The following is a 17,178-nucleotide window of genomic DNA, read 5'->3' as shown; positions in this document are numbered from 1 at the left end:
AGAGAACAAATCGTACAAATACAAAACAGAAAACAAATTAATAATAATAGATAAATAAGTAATAAATAATATTGAGAACAGGAGTTGTAGAGTCCTTGAAAGTGAGTCCATATGTTGTGGAATCAGTCGGGACCTCATTGTTGGGGTGGAATTATGATCATTCTTCACTTCCCCGAATGATATTGACATGTACAGAGTTATGTTATGAGGCCAGGTTGCAAGAAGCTGGCTTGCTTTCCCTTGCATACTTGGATAATAGAGGAACAGAAAAAGCTGAGCAGGAACTCCATTACTGAATGATGGCTGATCTAATCTTTGCCTCAGTTCTCTTTCCTGTCTAGTATTTGATCCATCTTGATGTTGCAATGTACCTAATGACTCAGTCCCACCACTCTCTGGGATAAAGAATTCTAAAGCTCTGTAGTATTCTGGTTGAAGAAAATTACCCTCAGTTCACTTGTATTTGTGAAGGCTTTTATCTGTTTGAGGTGATCTGACAAACCTGGAAATATTTGATAGGGTAGATACAACAAAGCCATGTCCTGAATTCAGGGAAATGAAGGATTGGGGCACCTGAGTTTAAAGTTAAGATACAGTTTTTAAATCGTATTGTCACTTAAATTAAAGATTTATGTGACATATAAAATTGTGGATCCTGGAACTTCCTGGACTGAGCTTGAAACCCAGAATACCTGCACATCACCTTCTCCTTCCTCTTTCTGGATTCCCACCTCCTTTCCTTTATTCCATGGCCCACTAACCTCTCCTTTCAGATTCCCTCTTCCTCAACCCATTGCCTGCTCCTCCTATTGCCTCCCAGCTTCTCACATCATTCTTTTTCAGCCCCACTCCCCCACTTACCTACCTACCTCCTCTAATCTGGATTCACTTGCCAATCTATGCTCCTTCCTTTCCCCCTGCCCTAGTATTTTGGCTTCTGCCCTCTTTCCTTCCAGTTCTAATAAAGGGTCTTAGATGCCCCATTGGCCATCAATGTTCAAAACTCTGGTTATTCTTCCCTTAACCTCCCCTCCTTCCCACTTTCCTTAAAACCTACCTCCTTAAAAAATTTCCCTTCCAATGTAGCTTGGAATTAACTTTGTTTGACTGTACTATCACAATCTATTCAACTTTGAATTTTATTTTGTACACCTGCTTGGAAACTTATAACATGTTAACCACAGTGAAAGTTTAACATGGTGAAACGTTCCTAGCATTTAGGCAGGCTAATGAATGGGCAGGGGATGAGAGGATATCGACCACATGCAGGCGATTTGATTACTTTAATTTAGCATTGTGGCTGGTACATAGGTCACAGGTTCCCGTGCTATACTGTTCTGTCAACACAAGAGATTCTGCAGATGCTAGAAATCCAGGGTAACACACACAAAATGCTGAAGGAACTCTGCAGGTCAGGCGGCATCTATGGTGAGGAATAAACAGTCGTTACTCTGACCCTTCATTGGGACTGAACAGGAAAAGGGGAGAAACCAAAAGAAGAGAGGGAGGGGAAAGAGTACAAACTGGCAAATGACAGATGAAACCAAGTGAGGGGGAAGCTGGTTGGGTGGGGGAGGAGGGCAAAATCTTGTGCTGCTTCCCCTCCCCCCACCTTTTTATTCTGGCTTCTTCGCACTTCCTTTCAAGTCTTGATGAAGGGTCTCGACCCAAAATACCAGCTGTTCATTCCTCACCAGAGATGCTACCTAGCCTGCTGAGTTCCTCCAGCAGTTTGTGGTTATATTGCTCTATGTTCTGTGTACATTAAAAGGACTGTAAAACTATAAGTTGCTGTTGAAAAACTGAATTACCTTGACAATTTCTTCAGATTTATATCACCTGAATTTACTGTGAGCAACTTGCTTGAATGGAGGAGTAAGATAGCCTTCTGTTCGCAATTCTCTGAGGCCCTTAAGGTGTAATTTGGTTATGTGTTATATTATTGTTATATGGTTATATATGGTAATTAGACATTAATGACTGGACATTTTGTGCATATATCCAGTCATTAATGTCCTGTGGACTTTTCTATTGCTTTACAACAATTAATTTTCCTTACTGCAACAATCAGTAGATATTTGTCTACCTGCACTGCACTTTATCTGTAGCTGTTACACTTTATTCTGCATTCTGTTATGGCGTTACCTTGTTCTGCCTCAATGCACTGTGTAATGAATTGATCTGTATGAACAACATGCAATAAAAGCTTCTCACTGTACCTCGGTACATGAGACAATAATAAACCAATTCCAATTATCTTAAAGGGGAATATGGAGGCAAAGTCACAACAATATTTGTCCATGATACTAGCAATGAAGATAGTTCAATTATTACAATGACAATTCCCTGCATGAATTCAGGTTACAGGATACAGATCTGTTCCATTGAGCTGACCCTCCACACCTGTGAGGACATTTGGGGCCTGAACAGGTTGGGTGGTGCCATAGTGTAGCAGTTAGCACAATGCTTTACAGTGCCAGCTGTAAGATTGAGGTTCAATTCCTGCCTTCCGGAAGGAGTTTCTACATTCTCCCCGTGACTGCAGAGGTTTCTTCTGGGTGCTCCAGTTTCCTCCTGCATTCCAAGACCTACGGTTAGCGTCAGTGAGTTGTGGGCATATAACGTAGCATGGCAACACTTGTGGACTTCCCAACACAATCTTCACTGATTGGATTTGACACAATCAACACATTTCACTGTATGTTTCAATGTACATGTGACAAATAAAGCTAATCTTATCTTGGACCACGGACCTTGACTCCTTTCAAATGAATGAGACAATGCATCCATTCTGCTGGCATAATGTCAAGAGCCAAGCATAGAGTGCACGGTGATGTTCCCCCACTGGACATGATTACGTGTGAATAGTGGAGCAAGCTATCTTCTAAACACACTGCCTCAAGAAGGTGACATTCATCGAAAGGACCCTCACCACCAAGAACATTTCCTCTTCTCATTACTACCATTGGGGAGGTGGTACAGGAGCATGAAGATTCAGAATTTTAAAAACGGCTTCTTGCCCTCCACCGTCAGATTTATAAATAGTCCTAAATAAATCCATGAACATTACCTCACTAGTCTTCTTTCACACTAATATATTTATTTTATAGTACTAAATTTATTTGTAATTTTTATGTCTTACACTGTACTGCTGCCACAAAGGAACACATTTCATTACATATGGCAGTGAGAATAAACCTGACCCTGATTCTGATGTACAATGAATGGCATCTGACTTCCAGCTTGTCTTCAAATTCCACATTTGGCTAAGTTTGTGTGTAGGTCTGAGCCAAACGGAGACATGAACAGCCGATAGTTGATGGCAGATAATGCTAAGCTATTGGATGGTTTCATCTGGTCCAACTTGTATCCAGTGTCTGTGACAGTTACTTGGAAGAGTGTTCCAGTTATTTGATCCAAACTAACCTACAGATTACCTCAGTGTCATAAAATACTGCTCCTGCACCTCCACACAATTCTGTGCACAATATGGAGAGTGTGCTGCACTGTCGAAAGTGTCATCATTTTAAGGTAGGGAACCAGCCACTCATAAGAGGGTTCCTTTCTGACAGATGAAAAGAGACAAAGCTTAAACACGTGCTGCAAATACCTCATAATGCTGGCAGAGCTCAGAAGGTCAGGCAGCATCTGCAGGAGGGAATAACCAATCGTCGCTTAGGGCCGAGCGATGCCTTCACAGCCACAGACAGACCTTGAAACACTGGGAAGGTGAAAAGTGAGCAGAAGAACTTAGAAACAAGGCGTGTGGAACAGACAGGTTTGGAGATAGCTGGGCCTATGTTCTCAGCAAGGCAGGTTGGAAAGGTGAATTTCTAGAGATTTTTCAGTCATAATTTTAATGTATCAAAAATAAAAACTGAGATTTTTGAACATGCACTCCTGGTGACTTCTGCTCAGAATAATACCTACCACTCGTAAACTTTACTACATTAAGCAGTAATTGCATTTCGCAGCATATGGAGGCAGTTTGGTCACTAAGCGTGCTTTTTAATACAAGCCCTTAATTGGTAAGGCGGCTGAGGGAGGTCGTGCGAGGAAAGTCCAGAGGACTGTGGCACCGTGGGTCCACCGCCAGTGGAACAAGGCAGGCTGTTAATGAGATGCAGTCTTTGATTGCTGTTCCATCAATAACTCATGAGCAACCTCATTAAAGTGAATGGATTATCTGGTCAGAGGTGATAGAGGAGATGTTAACAAACCGAGGCCATGTTTTCTGGTACCTGGACACTTAACTTACACGGGGAAGGCATTAAATGGAGCGGATTCTGTTTCTCAGGCAGCGCAGATGGCTGTCTTCTCCTATCATTTTGGATCTACCCCTTTCCCTCCCACTTTCAAATCTCTTACTATCGCTTCTTCCAGTTAGTCTTGACGAAGGGACTCGGCCTGAAACATCGACTGTACTTCTCCTTATAGATGCTGCCTGGCCTGCTGCATTCCACCAGCATTTTGTGTGTGTTGCTTGAATTTCCAGCATCTGCAGATTTCCTCGTGTTTGTGTTTTAAACACACACAAAATGCTGGAGGAACTCAGCAGGGCAGGCAGCATCTATGGAGAGGAATAAACAGTTGACATTTTGGGGCAAGACCCTTCCTTTCACAGTTGTTGCCTGAGTTTTCTCCAAGCCTTCTTCTTTATTTCTGATCCTTGGCATCTTACAGGGGTAGGATGGTGGGGAGAGTAAACAAATTACAAGCTGGCAGATGATAGCTGAGACCAGGTGAGGGTGAAGGTGTGGGGATGAAGAGATTATGTGAGGAGCTGGTGGGGACAGGTGGAAGAAGTCAAATAGGAGTGGAGAGAAGACCATGAAAGAAAGGGAAGGACCCACTTCACAGGCTCAGATATGTAATTTAACCCGGCATCTTCTGTGCAGCATCAATGAAATGTTGCCTAGTTGGAAATATTAATCTTTGTGAGATGTTAAACAGAGGCCCCTGATGCTCGCCTTACTCCATTATCTGATTTTGGGCATATAAAACCCTATAGTGCTTCTCAAAGAAGGACATGGCACCTTGGTCTATGTAGAAGCACAACCGACTGCAGATGTCGGAATCTGAAGCAATAAATTGTCTACAGGAGGAACTCAGTGGGTCAAGCAACATCTGTGGGACAAATGGACTGTCAATGTTTCGGAATGAAACCCTGCATCTGGGCTAAGGAGTGGAGAGGCAAGGATGGACAGTATAAAGAGGGGGAGTTGTGAGACAGGAGTCCAAGATAATTGGGATGCAAGACAACAGGCAGGTTGTCCATGTAGGGAAGGGGAGTGGGAATTGGGAAAACAGTGGCAGGTAACTGATAGGTGGGGACAGACAAAACTTTTCTTCCCCCTCTATCCACTAATCACCAGCCACTGTCCCCCAACTCTACACCCTCCCCTCCCCAACCTGGCATAACCTGCCAGTCATCTCATTTCCCATCCTCAGTCCACCAATCAGCACTCCCCTTCTCCTCCCTATACTGGCCTTCTCACCTCTCCACTTTATGTCAACATTGCTCCTTCATTGAGATCAACTGTGATATTCACCCCAACATCGCACGGGGCAGCCCAGCCAAGCCGTCGGAACAGAAGTGCAAATGATGCAAACATCTTAAACACAGGAGGTTCCGCTGACGCTGGAAATCCAGAGCAACACACACACAGAATGCTGGAGGAACTACGTGATGAAGGGTCTCGGCCTGATATGTCAACTGCTTTTCCCCCGCCCCACACACAAATGACGCCTGAGTTAGTGAGTTCCTCCAGATTTTGAGTGTGATGCAAGCATCTGAATTAGCCCCTCGTTGTGTTAAACTGAGCCAAATAAAAGAAAATAGATTCACCTGACTCGGCAGGAAAATTTAGTTCACCCATTTAGCTCAACTGGATACAGAAAAAATATAAATTCCAATGGGGGAGTTTTTGTAAAAACTGGAATAAGGTTTTGCTCAAAAACATTAATATCCAACACTCAGCCTGTATCTAATTGGTCAACGGATCCTCTTTGAAGTTCAGATTAATATCGAAAAACAGGGTTCCTTTCAGTGGTGAGAAACCTACTTCATAAAGAAGAGCATATTTTTAAAATATATTTCTCCCCATAATATTGGAGAAAAGTGCAAGAAATGTAGTTTAATGGGTCCCAATGGAATACTCTGGTGAGCTGTTTTAAAAATAAATGCAGGCTGGTCCAGAAAGATTGAAATGTTCTACATTCCAAGAGTCAATAGCTTTGTAGGTTGTGTTATCTGAGACAAGTATTTAATGCATTTTGACATTGGCACAACAATTTATGAATGAAGTAGCTATTGATGCTTGCTTGTGGAAGGTTCTGCAGTGCTTTCATTTCTCTGCTGCTGAGTTCTGTGTGTTTTCTAATGTTTTATTAAAGCATATTTCGCATTCAGAAGCTGCTTACTTATTCACTCTTCCTGCCCCCACCCCTGCCACTCCTCTACTAACAGCACTGACTCCTGCTCAAGGTAAAATGGCTGAAATGCCAGATGACATCCAGTGCTTCGTGGAAGAGGTCAGTCTGAAAGGAAGAAGGTGGAAGGATGTGCGCAGCAGCAGCCAGGAGGACAGCTGCCTCACAATTCCAGAGACGTAGAACATAGGAGATAGCCCACAATGTTGTGCCAATCCTTTTAACCTACTATATGATCAATTAAACCCTTCCCTCATACAGAGCCCTCCATTTTTCTATCATCCATGTGCCTTTCTAAATGCCGCTAATGTACTGGGCTCTACCACCAGACCTGGCCGGGTGTTCCACACAACTATCTCTCTCTGTATGAAGAACTTACCTCTGACATCCCCCGATACTTCCCTCCAATCACTTTGAAACTATGCCCCCTCTTATTAGCCACTTCTGCCCGGGGGAAAAGTCTCTACCTATCTAATCGATCTATGCGTCTCATCATCTTGTACACCTCTATCAAGTCACCACTTGTCCTTCTTCACTCCAAGGTGTAAATTCCTAGCTCAGTCAACCTATTCTCATAAAACATGCTCTCTAAACCAGTAGCATCCTGGTAAATCTCTGCACCTTCTCTGAAGCTTCCACATAATTCCCATAATGAGCCAATCAGAACTGAGATAATATTTCATGTGTGGTCTAACCAGGGTTTTGTAAGACATTACCTCCCAGCTGCTGAACTCAAACACATTTGAGACCTGACTTTGATCCTGACCTCAGGGTGCTGTCTGTGTGGCGTTTGCACGTTCTGCCTGTGATCCAGTGGGTGTCCTCCGAGCAAGCTTAGAATGGTACAGCACAGGAACCGGCCCTTTAGCCCAAGATGTCTGTACCTTCCACTGAGAGCCTTAAGTTGGGCCTGGTTTTGGTTGGTTAATGGGCCTTTGTAAGTTATCAATGGTGTAAGTGGAAGGTTCGACAGTGGGGGTGGAGAGGATGGATGATGGAGAATGGGTTATGGGGAATAAGGAGGGATGGAATTGCATAGACTTGATAGACTAAATGCCTTTTATCTAAGTTGCAAGAAAAGTGAAAAAATAAATATCTGAAACACTCAGTTGTAGCTCAGCAAGATGCTGTAGCTGCATTGGACCACGAGAGTGATGGAACATGGAAACAGGCTCTTCGGCCCAACTATCTATGCTAACTAAGATATCGATCTGGGCTAGGCCCATTTGCTGCATTTGGCTCCTATCCCTCTCAACCTTTCCTCTTCAGATGAACTTTAAAAAAATGGTTCTGGCCATCACAAACAGAGCCTGAGCATTACTGAAAAATAACAGCAAACTTCTCAGATAGAAATGTTATTACACTGGCGCAATGTATTTTGTGTGCTACAAAACATGGAAAATGTATCATCACAAGCAGTGGGCACCTCTGAACTCATGGCCGGTGGCAAGTCCCACACTCTGTGCTTTTGATTTCCTGCGCCCTGAGCCCACTGGTGCAGGAAGGTCAATGAGCAAGCCACATATATTTTATATCTCTGCTCAAATGCTGTGTCATGCATGCAGCTGAGAGAACTGTGCAGACGATCCTTTAAGACTCAAACAAGTACCTGTGGACACATGTGAATCCATATTTGAAATCAGAATCAAAATCAGGTTTACTATCAGTGGCATATGTCATAAAATTTGTACAGTGCAATATGTAAACGTGACTGTAAATTACAATAAGAATATATTTTTTAAAAATAAGCAGGACCAAAAAGAGAGCAAAATGTTGAGGTAGTGTCCATGGGTTCATGGACACAATAGTTGACAAATAAATCTAACAGATGGACATATTTGTCAACTATTTTAAATGTGGATTCAGGTATGTCCACTGGAACTCCCAGGCGGTCAATAAAGCTCTTTGGAATCAGTTGTAAAATGAGAATAGATTTAGATTTTAGATTTAGATTATGAGGCCACTCAGTCCTCATTTATTGTCATTTAGAAATGCATGCATGCATTAAGAAATTATACAATATGCCTCCCAATTTGCACCTAGCAAGCTCCCAAAATGATTAGTGATAATCTATGTCAGTGGTGGTGGTTGGAGGAATGAGTATTGGATATTGATAGCCACTCCCCTATTTTTCCTGAAGTACTACTATCTGATCTTTACAACTACAGTACCTGAATTAATAGATATGGTCTACATTTTAACTCCCTATTTGAAACCTGCCTGTACAACACAGTTCTTCAGTACCCTTTATGTATTTAAGTCTTTGGCCACAACTTTTGACTCAGTCAAAACAGAGTCACACTCTTCAGTTGACTATTAAGATCCATGAGCAGGAACCCCCTGAATTCACTGGTACAATTACTTAACGCTCAACAAGGAAGCACAAGGTTCAAAAAGGCACTTTTTCCCCACTTCCCATTCCCATGATCAATATGTCAGTTCATGGCGTCCTCGACTGTCGCAATGAGGCCACACTCAGCTTGGAAGAGCAACGTCTTATATTCCTTCTTGGCAGCCTCCAACCTGATGGCATAAACATTGATTTCTCAAACCTATAGTAATGCCCCCCCACCTCTCCTTCACTCTTTCATCTTATCTGCTTGTGTGCCCATCACCTCTCTCTGGTGTCCCTTTTCTTTCTTCCATGGACTCCCCCCTCTCCAGCCCTGTATTTCTTTCACCATTCAACTTCCCAGGCTCTTAACTTCACCCCTCACCCCCTCTCGGTTTCACCTATCACTTTGCGTTTCTTCCTCTGCCCCCTTCTTACCCTCACTCTTCAGCTTTTTTCTCCACCGTCCTGCAGAAGGGTCTCTGCCGGAAATATTGACTGTGCTCTTTTCCACTGAGGCTGCCCGGCCTGCTGAGTTCCTCCAGCAATTTGTGTGCTTTGCTTGGATTCCCAGCATCTGCAGATTTTCTCGTTTTTTTTTTAACTGTTATTTACTCAATATATCTTTAATGAAGTGTGAAAAATAGCCTGTTTCTGACCCAGGTCAGCTTAAAATTGATTTATTTTTCCTGCAAGGCTGAGGATGAAATGTTTAATTCATTTGATGTATTCCGGACAGATGCAATGGGGAAAAAAAAACAAGAGTTGGAGTAACCAAGTTATTTATCTTCCCTGTAATTGCTGATTCTGAATGCAACTCTTGGTTTGGTGTTTACATGTCAAGCTGGAACAGTATCCATAAGAAGGGAGATATTTTGCTTGCCACCCAGTACTACTTATAATTAACGGCAATCCTCCCTGTCTCAGCAATAGCTGAATGCAAACAAGACCCCTGGGGCTGTGCGCTGCATTAATGTTAGATATGCTCAAACAACATAACTTGTCAGAGAGGATTATTTCTGCTCAGTGATTCTGTGAAGGCCCCGCTTTCTACTTCTGCAGCGTTGATAAGAGAGAGAGAGAGGCCATTGAGAGTGGAGTTACGGTGCCGTTAATGTTTCACGGGCTTGTGGGCTGCCTTTTGTCGAGAATATCTTTGCACAAAGCATGCGCTGTCCTAAACCTGCTGCTATTCTGATAAACGATGAGCTGCCTTTGAGGTACTGTAGCGTGTGTCTGTCTCTGCGTACAATACTAAGTTTTAACCGCGGCTCCGATTCTGCTACCGCTGTGCTTTTGCCGTGCTCGCTTTTGCTTTTAGTGCATCTGGCTTTTGCGTCTGTAGGAGGAAATTGCTCGCATTTTGCGGACCTTTTGTTTTCAAGAGTGGGGTGGACGGCGCGGGAGTGTGCGATGAGCCGGGGTATTGAGTTTCCTCCCTCCCCTCCTCCCTTCGCCGACCAATTTCACTCACTCTAGATGTGTGGTGGCCTCCTGGCGCTGGGTCGAGGAAGGGGAATAACATTAAGTCAGAAAGTACCCGAGATGTTTGTTGGTGGAGGTTGGCAGCAGAGGGGGTTGTTGTTGATTCTGACTGAGCTGACTTTAAAAAATGCGGCCCTTTTGTTGAACACATTGGCTGTCAGTGGAGAGTCTAAATATACATCTCTCTCTTTCTCTGCCGACGGGACAGTGAGAACATACTTCCAGTGCCCCGTGCTTCCAATTCCCCACCTCCCCTCTCCTTCCGTTTTTTTTTACAAAATACATTTGCAGGAGAAACTTGTTTAATGTTCTATTAATGCTATTCCACATTATGCTGGCGTGCGGGCGCACATTCCTGGTCTCCGGTGTTTGACATCACATTAATATCGTTGGAGTGCTCCAGAGAGCAATGCGTGCTCCGTGGCATCGGTCAGGAGATTTATGTGTAGTTTCTCCATTAAACACAGGATGTCAGATTAAGGAATCGATTTAGTTTGATAATCATTCTTCCATCAATCTGCTCGGTTGTTTGTTATCAGGGAGCTGCCGTCAGTGATACGTCCAGTATTGTGTCAAGTTTGACCACTATTTCACTGTTTCTTTTATTTCTCTCTCCTCTCTCATTTCTCTCTCCATTTTCTCTCCCTCTCTCAATCGCTCTTATTTTTCTCACTTCAGTTCCCTCTCACTGTCTTGCTCTCTCAATCTCTCTCATAAACTGTTATCTAGCCATCTAGTTCTGTCTCTCCATTCCCTCTCCTCTTCTCGCTCTTTATATCTCTTTATATATTTTAGCTTGCCATCTAATAAATGAACATGGCAGAGATAAAACTGATGTCCAGCTACATATATCGTGCGGAGGGCACCATGGTAACGTACAGCTCAGGGTGTTTTGCAGTTTAGTTCTGGCAGCGTTCTAGCAAGAGTCTATATGTCCTCTCTGTGGAATGTGTGGGTTTTCTCCAGGTTCCCCAATTTCCTCCCAATGTCCAAAAATGTACTGGGTAGGTTAATTGCTCATTGTATATCAGCCCCTAATTAGGTTAGGGTTAAATTGGGTTTGGCAGTGAGACTTGAAGTGCCTATTCCATGTTGTATCACTAAACTTGTATCTGTTTCTATGTTCTCTTTCTGGTTCACTTTCAGCAATTGGTATCAGAGTTCTCTTGCTTCCCTTTTGCAGGAGAGCTAAACCACAGCCACTTCTTTCTCCTGTCTCTATTCTGCCCCTCCCCTCCCCTGAAGTCTCTCCCATCCCCTGACTTTCCTTTCTCAGACGGTAGGGGGTGTTGCTTGGGGCATGAGGAGGGATGATGCTAGTGCGTTTGACCATGTCACTCCTGCCCTCTCTCTGTCAAGATGAGCTTGACCTTTTGCTCCCGTTTGCCTGCTTAGCTGATCTTCCTCAGCTCAGGTGAATCATTGTGAGTGATGGGAGTCCCTAACCCAGATCACAGCATCTGAATCCAAGTATTTATTTTAGCTTCCCCTCAAAACATTTTATGCTAAATATTAGTTACCTCCTGTACCTAACGAAGTAGCTACTGAGTGTATGTTCACGGTCTTCAACTGCTGTAGCCCATCAACTTCAAGATTTGATATGTGCATTCAGAGAAGTTCTTTTGCACAGCACTGTTGTAATGCCTGCTTATTTGAGTTTCCTCCGCTTGCCTGCCAGCTTGAACCAATCAGGCCATTCGCCTCTGACCTCTTATTAGCAAGACGTTTCCACTCACAGAACTGTTGTTCACTAGATGTTTTTTTGCACCAGTCTCTGTAAACTCTGGAGACTATCGTGCATAAAAATCCTAGGAGATCAGCAGCTTCTGAGATGCACAGACCACCCTGTCTGGCACCAACAATCATTCCGCAGTCAAAGTCACTTAGGTCATGTTTCTTCCCTATTCTGATGTCTGAATAACAATCGAAGTTCTTGACTATATCTGTGTGCCTTTATGTATTGAGTTGCTACCACATGAATGGCTGATTAGATATTTGCATTAATGAGCAGGTGTATTTAATAAATGGCCATTGAGTGCACACTGATTGTATTCACAAGCTTTCCCTGAGTTGAAAGGATTGTTTAGATCAATTGCAAATTTTCTGACAGTAGTTAAACCCCTCGTCGTATTTAATGTTGCAAACACTGCCTGAACAATTTTTTGTTGTGTTTTAATTTTGGTAAACCTATGCTTGAAACAAGTATACTGATTAAATAATTCCTCCCTCCATGATCTTTTTATCATCAATTTGGGAAATGTTTACAATGCCTCTGGGAATAAACTATTCCCTGTTGATCAGCTGTCTTCATAGCATTACTCTTTGTTCAATTACATTTTCCGAAACACTCTCTCAGTATCTGTCAGTATCAACAAACAGAACCAATAGTTCTTGTGCATGGCAAAGGTAGGAACACTTGAAATTATATACTCTGTGGCCATTTATTAGGTACAGGAATGCAACCCTGCATGGTCTTCTGCTGCTGTAGCCCATCCACTTCAAGGTTCAACATGTTGTGCTTTCAGAGATGTTCTTCTGAACACTGTTGTAACGCGTGGTTGTTTGAGTTATTGTAGCCTTCCTGTCAGCTCAAACTAGCCTGGTTATTCTTCTCTGGCCTCTCTCCTTAACAAGGCATTTTCACCCATGGAAATGTCATTCACTGGATGTTTTTTGTTTTTTGCACCATTCTCTGTAAACTCTAGACCACTGGTGCATGAAGATCCTAGGAGATCAGCAATTTCTGAGATTCTCAAACCACCCTATCTGGCACCAGCAAACATTCCATGGTAAAGATCACTTAGAATGAGGAAGAAATGTGAACTAACATTTGGTCTAAAGAACAACAGAACCTCTTCTATGTCAGCATGCTTTTATGCCTCGTGTTGCTGCCACACAATTAGCTGACTAGATATTTGTATTAATGAGCAGGTGTACCTAATAAAGTTGCTGTTGAGTATGTTTACCATTCAGGATGTGCTAAAATGATCAGTGTTGATGAAATGCTTCTTGAACTGTGGTAACTTACCTGACCCTCATAGCAAAACCAGATGGTGGCTATTCAGCCAATTGAATCCAATCCTGCTCCCAATAAAGCAATCCCGTTCTCTTATTTTCCTGTGGTTTGTGTTCTATTTTCCCTCATACATGCCTTTCAACCCCCTTGGATCACTTTAACTGTTGACCTACAATTCGCAGTTGCCATCAAGAACGGCTAGATAATTTGGGCCAGAGTTGAGAAGAAAGAGCAGGAATCTTATTCAAACATATAAGAGTCCATGGGAAGTTAATGGGTTAGATGTGAGATGTTTTTTACCAGTTTCTTCCCCTCCACCATCAGATTTCTGAATGTTCCAAGAACACTATTTCAATATTCCTCTTTTGCACTCTCTAACTCACTACCTGTCTGTCTCTGAATCTTTCTTAATGTATATATCTATTATCTATTTATCAGTGTAACTTATAGTGATTTTTTTTTATGTCTTGCACTGTACTGCTGCCCCAAAACAACAAATTTCATGACCTATATCAATGAAAAAAAATCTGATTCTGATTTTGGACATGAGATTCTGCAGGTGCTGCAAGCACAAAATGCTGGGAACTCAGCAGATCAGGCAGCGTCTATGGAGGGAGATGAACAGTCAGCATTTTGGGCTGAGTCCCGTCATCAGGACTGGAAAGAAAGGAGGCAAGCGTTCCGGTCCCGATGAAGGGTCTCAGCCTGAAACATCGACTGTTTATTTCCCTCCATAGATGCTGTCTGACCCGCTGAGTTTCTCCAGTACTTTGTGTGGGGTTCTAATACTGATTCAGTGACAGAGTCTCAAGCGAGGCTGGTCATTTAAAATTGAGTGCATGTAAATTTCTTCTCACAGAGGCTCATGAAGCTCGGGAGTTCTCTGTCCCTGAGGGTGGTGAAGTCCAGACCATCAGATATATCTGAAGTGGAGATAGATCAATGGGTGAAGGAGATCTAGTACGGAAGAGAAACTGGCATCAATCAATCCTGATTTATATTGAATGGTGTTGCAGGTTTGCCCTTTTCGTGCTGTTTGCTTGGGTTTTAGAGGTTCAGCTTGCCTTTCAGATGTGGGAGGAAACTGGATCACCTAAAGGAAGGTTGCGTGGTCACAGAGTGAACATGCAGAATCTGCACAGACAAGCATTGGAGCTCAGGATTAAATCCGCATTCCCAGATCTGTGAAGTGACCACAGACATCGATGCACCGCTATGCCACCTGCTGCTGTTACCAATTTGCGCACTGTAAGTTCCCACAAATAACACTGCAATAATGACAACGTAAAGTTGAATGAAGGATTATTATTAATCACTCATAGTTCCCATGTTGTGATCTTTAACATCCACCTAAGAAAAATAAGCAGGGTTTCAGTGTAGTACTGCTGCTGACATCAGTCGGAAACAGAATCAGATTTATTACCACTGTCATATGTCATTAAATTTGTTGTTTTGCAGCAGCAGTACAGAGCAATATATAAAGCATACTATAAATTAGATTATAAAAAAAATTAAAAAGCAGTGCAAAAAAAAAAGCATAAAATAGTGAGTAAGGGTTTTTGGGTTCATTGTCCATTCATAAACCTGCCAATGAAAGGGAAGAAGTTGTTCCTAAAACATTGTGTTTGTGTCTTCAGGCTCCTGTACCTCCTCTCTCAATGAGAAAAGAACATGCCCTGGGGGTGATGGGGGTTCTTAATGATAGATGCTTCCTTTTGGGGACAGAGCCTTTGGAAGGTGTCCTGGATACTGCAGTACTCCCATCTAGCATCAACCTCGATCTAGGCTCATTATCAGGGAGTGAAGCCACAACTTTCAGACTCCAGCTTGTCACACCAGACAACTTTGTAAACCTGCAGATTTTGTTTTAAAAATAGAATATGCTGAAAACTCTCAGTAGGTCAGGCAGTAGGAAGACCATAACCATAGGAGAAGAATTAAGCCACTCAGCCCATCAAGTCTGCTCAGGCATTTATCATGGCTGATTTATTATCCTTTTCAACCCTATTTTCCTGCCTCCTCCCCATATCCTTTGATGCCCTTGCAAACAAGAACCTATCAACCTCTGTTTTAAATATACCCAACGACATGGCCTCCACAGCCATCTGTGGTGATGAATTCTACAGATTCGCCTCTATCTGGCTAAAGAAATTCCTCCTTATCTCTGTTCTAAAGGGATGTCCTTGTATTCTGAGGCTGTGTCCTAGACTGCACCACTGTAGAAAACATTCTCTCCACATCCACTCTATCAAGGACATTCAATATTTGATAGGTTTTAATGAGATTCCCCCCCCCCCCCCATTCATGTAAACTCCAGTGAGTACAGGCCCAGAGCCATTAAATGCTCTTCATACATTAACAGTTTCATTTACAAGATCATCCTCGTGAATCTTCACTGGATCCTCTCCAATGCCAACACATCCTTTCTTAGATAAGAGGCCTGAAACTGTGTGGTCTGACCAATGCCTTATAAAGCGTCAGCTTTAGAAGAAAAGCATTAAGAGTTAACACTTCACATCAGAGATCCTTCATACCACCAAGGGTATGTAAGAGCCACGCAGAGTGACATTGGACTATTAATTTTACCTCTGACTATATTTCCTTAAACTTGTACTAATTGTGCTATGATTATTTTATTGTGATAGTTGCATATAATTTGTGTTAATGTAAGCTTATGTAACTTCTATTTGTAATGTGCTGTGTTATTGCTTCAAGAAGCTAATTTCCATAGCTCTTATACCCTGGGTCAATAAGCTTAAGAACGATCACAGGTTAGGTAAGACTGGCAAGTCACCTTGACCCACTGGGTTCCTCCATTTTGTGTGCTGTTCCTCCTTCTTAACTAGATAGGTTTTCACTTTGACTTTGCTAATACCTTATAAAGGATCAACTTTATATGCATATATATTTACATGTAGTAGGAATGTGCTGTGGTGTGTTGGTCAGGGCATGACATGCAGCAAAAACAAACACTATTCAACAATTATAAAGAATAAAGTTCGAGGTTAAAATACAGATATGGGATAAAATGTGTATAAAAGCATAAATACCAGCTGGTACTTACAATGTTAACATTATAGCAAGTGGTTTAAAATATTTAGTGTTTTAATAAAAGTCTACATTAGCGAAAATAAGCTGAGATTGTTCTTCAATAAACAAAGCCTAAAATAAGTAGTGGATACAGCACAGTCGATCACATAAAAAGCCCTCCCCACCGTTGAGCACTTTTATAAGGAGCACTGCCACAGCAAAGCAGCATCCTTCATCAGGGAGACTCACCATCCAGGCCAGGCTCTCTTCTCATTGTAGACGTCAGGAAGGAGGTACAGGAAGCTTAAGTCCCACACCGCCTGGTCCAGGATCAGCTATAACCTTCTACCATCAAGCTCCTGAACCAGCGTGGATAACTTCACTCACCTCAGCACCTCACCCAGTTTATCACCTCTTGCACATTGATTACTTGTCAGTTTTTGCAGTTTTTCATTAATTGTATTTCTATGTTCTATTCTGAATGCCCACATGAAAATGTATCTCAGGGCAGTGTACAGTGACTTATATGGGTTTGATAATAAATTCACTTTGAACTTTGATCTGGTCTCAGGCCCATTCGGGTAACAAGCTCAATAATGCACCTTCAACAGGAGTTTAGTAACAATGCATTGGCTTTGCTTCCATAGTGGGTGGCTACTCACAGTGACTGGGGAACAGTTTGCAATCAGCAATCCAACAAGAGAAACATGTCCCAGCATTGCAGATTAGGAAAACTCTGGTTAAAGAATTGAGTCACCATAACCTGAGCCTATTACCTATAGTCAGTTGTAGTTCAAAGTGAACTTATTATCAAAGTACCGGTATGTATATGTTACCATATACCACCTGGAGGTTCACTTTCTTGCCGGCATTTACAGGACAA

General features: G+C 42.5%; 1 protein-coding gene across 12 annotated transcripts in view; it reads left to right on the top strand.

The window, feature by feature from the left end:
- The window catches only part of celf2 (cugbp, Elav-like family member 2), a 1,088,079-nt gene that overhangs the window by 630,701 nt on the left and 440,200 nt on the right, over positions 1-17,178 (top strand). The window contains exon 1 of one of the 12 annotated variants that reach the window (XM_073066512.1): positions 9,863-9,984. The exons of the other annotated variants lie outside the window; for them this stretch is intronic. Coding sequence (XP_072922613.1) covers positions 9,932-9,984 — 53 coding nt within the window. The 5' untranslated portion in view covers positions 9,863-9,931. Of the gene's footprint in view, positions 1-9,862; positions 9,985-17,178 lie in introns of those variants that run through there. 12 annotated transcript variants of the gene reach the window in all.

The sequence above is a fragment of the Hemitrygon akajei genome, chromosome 14 (genome assembly GCF_048418815.1).
Source record: "Hemitrygon akajei chromosome 14, sHemAka1.3, whole genome shotgun sequence".
Classification (NCBI taxonomy): domain Eukaryota; kingdom Metazoa; phylum Chordata; class Chondrichthyes; order Myliobatiformes; family Dasyatidae; genus Hemitrygon; species Hemitrygon akajei.
Note: the sequence above shows the minus strand (reverse complement) of the source record. Positions and strands in the feature narration are given on the sequence as shown.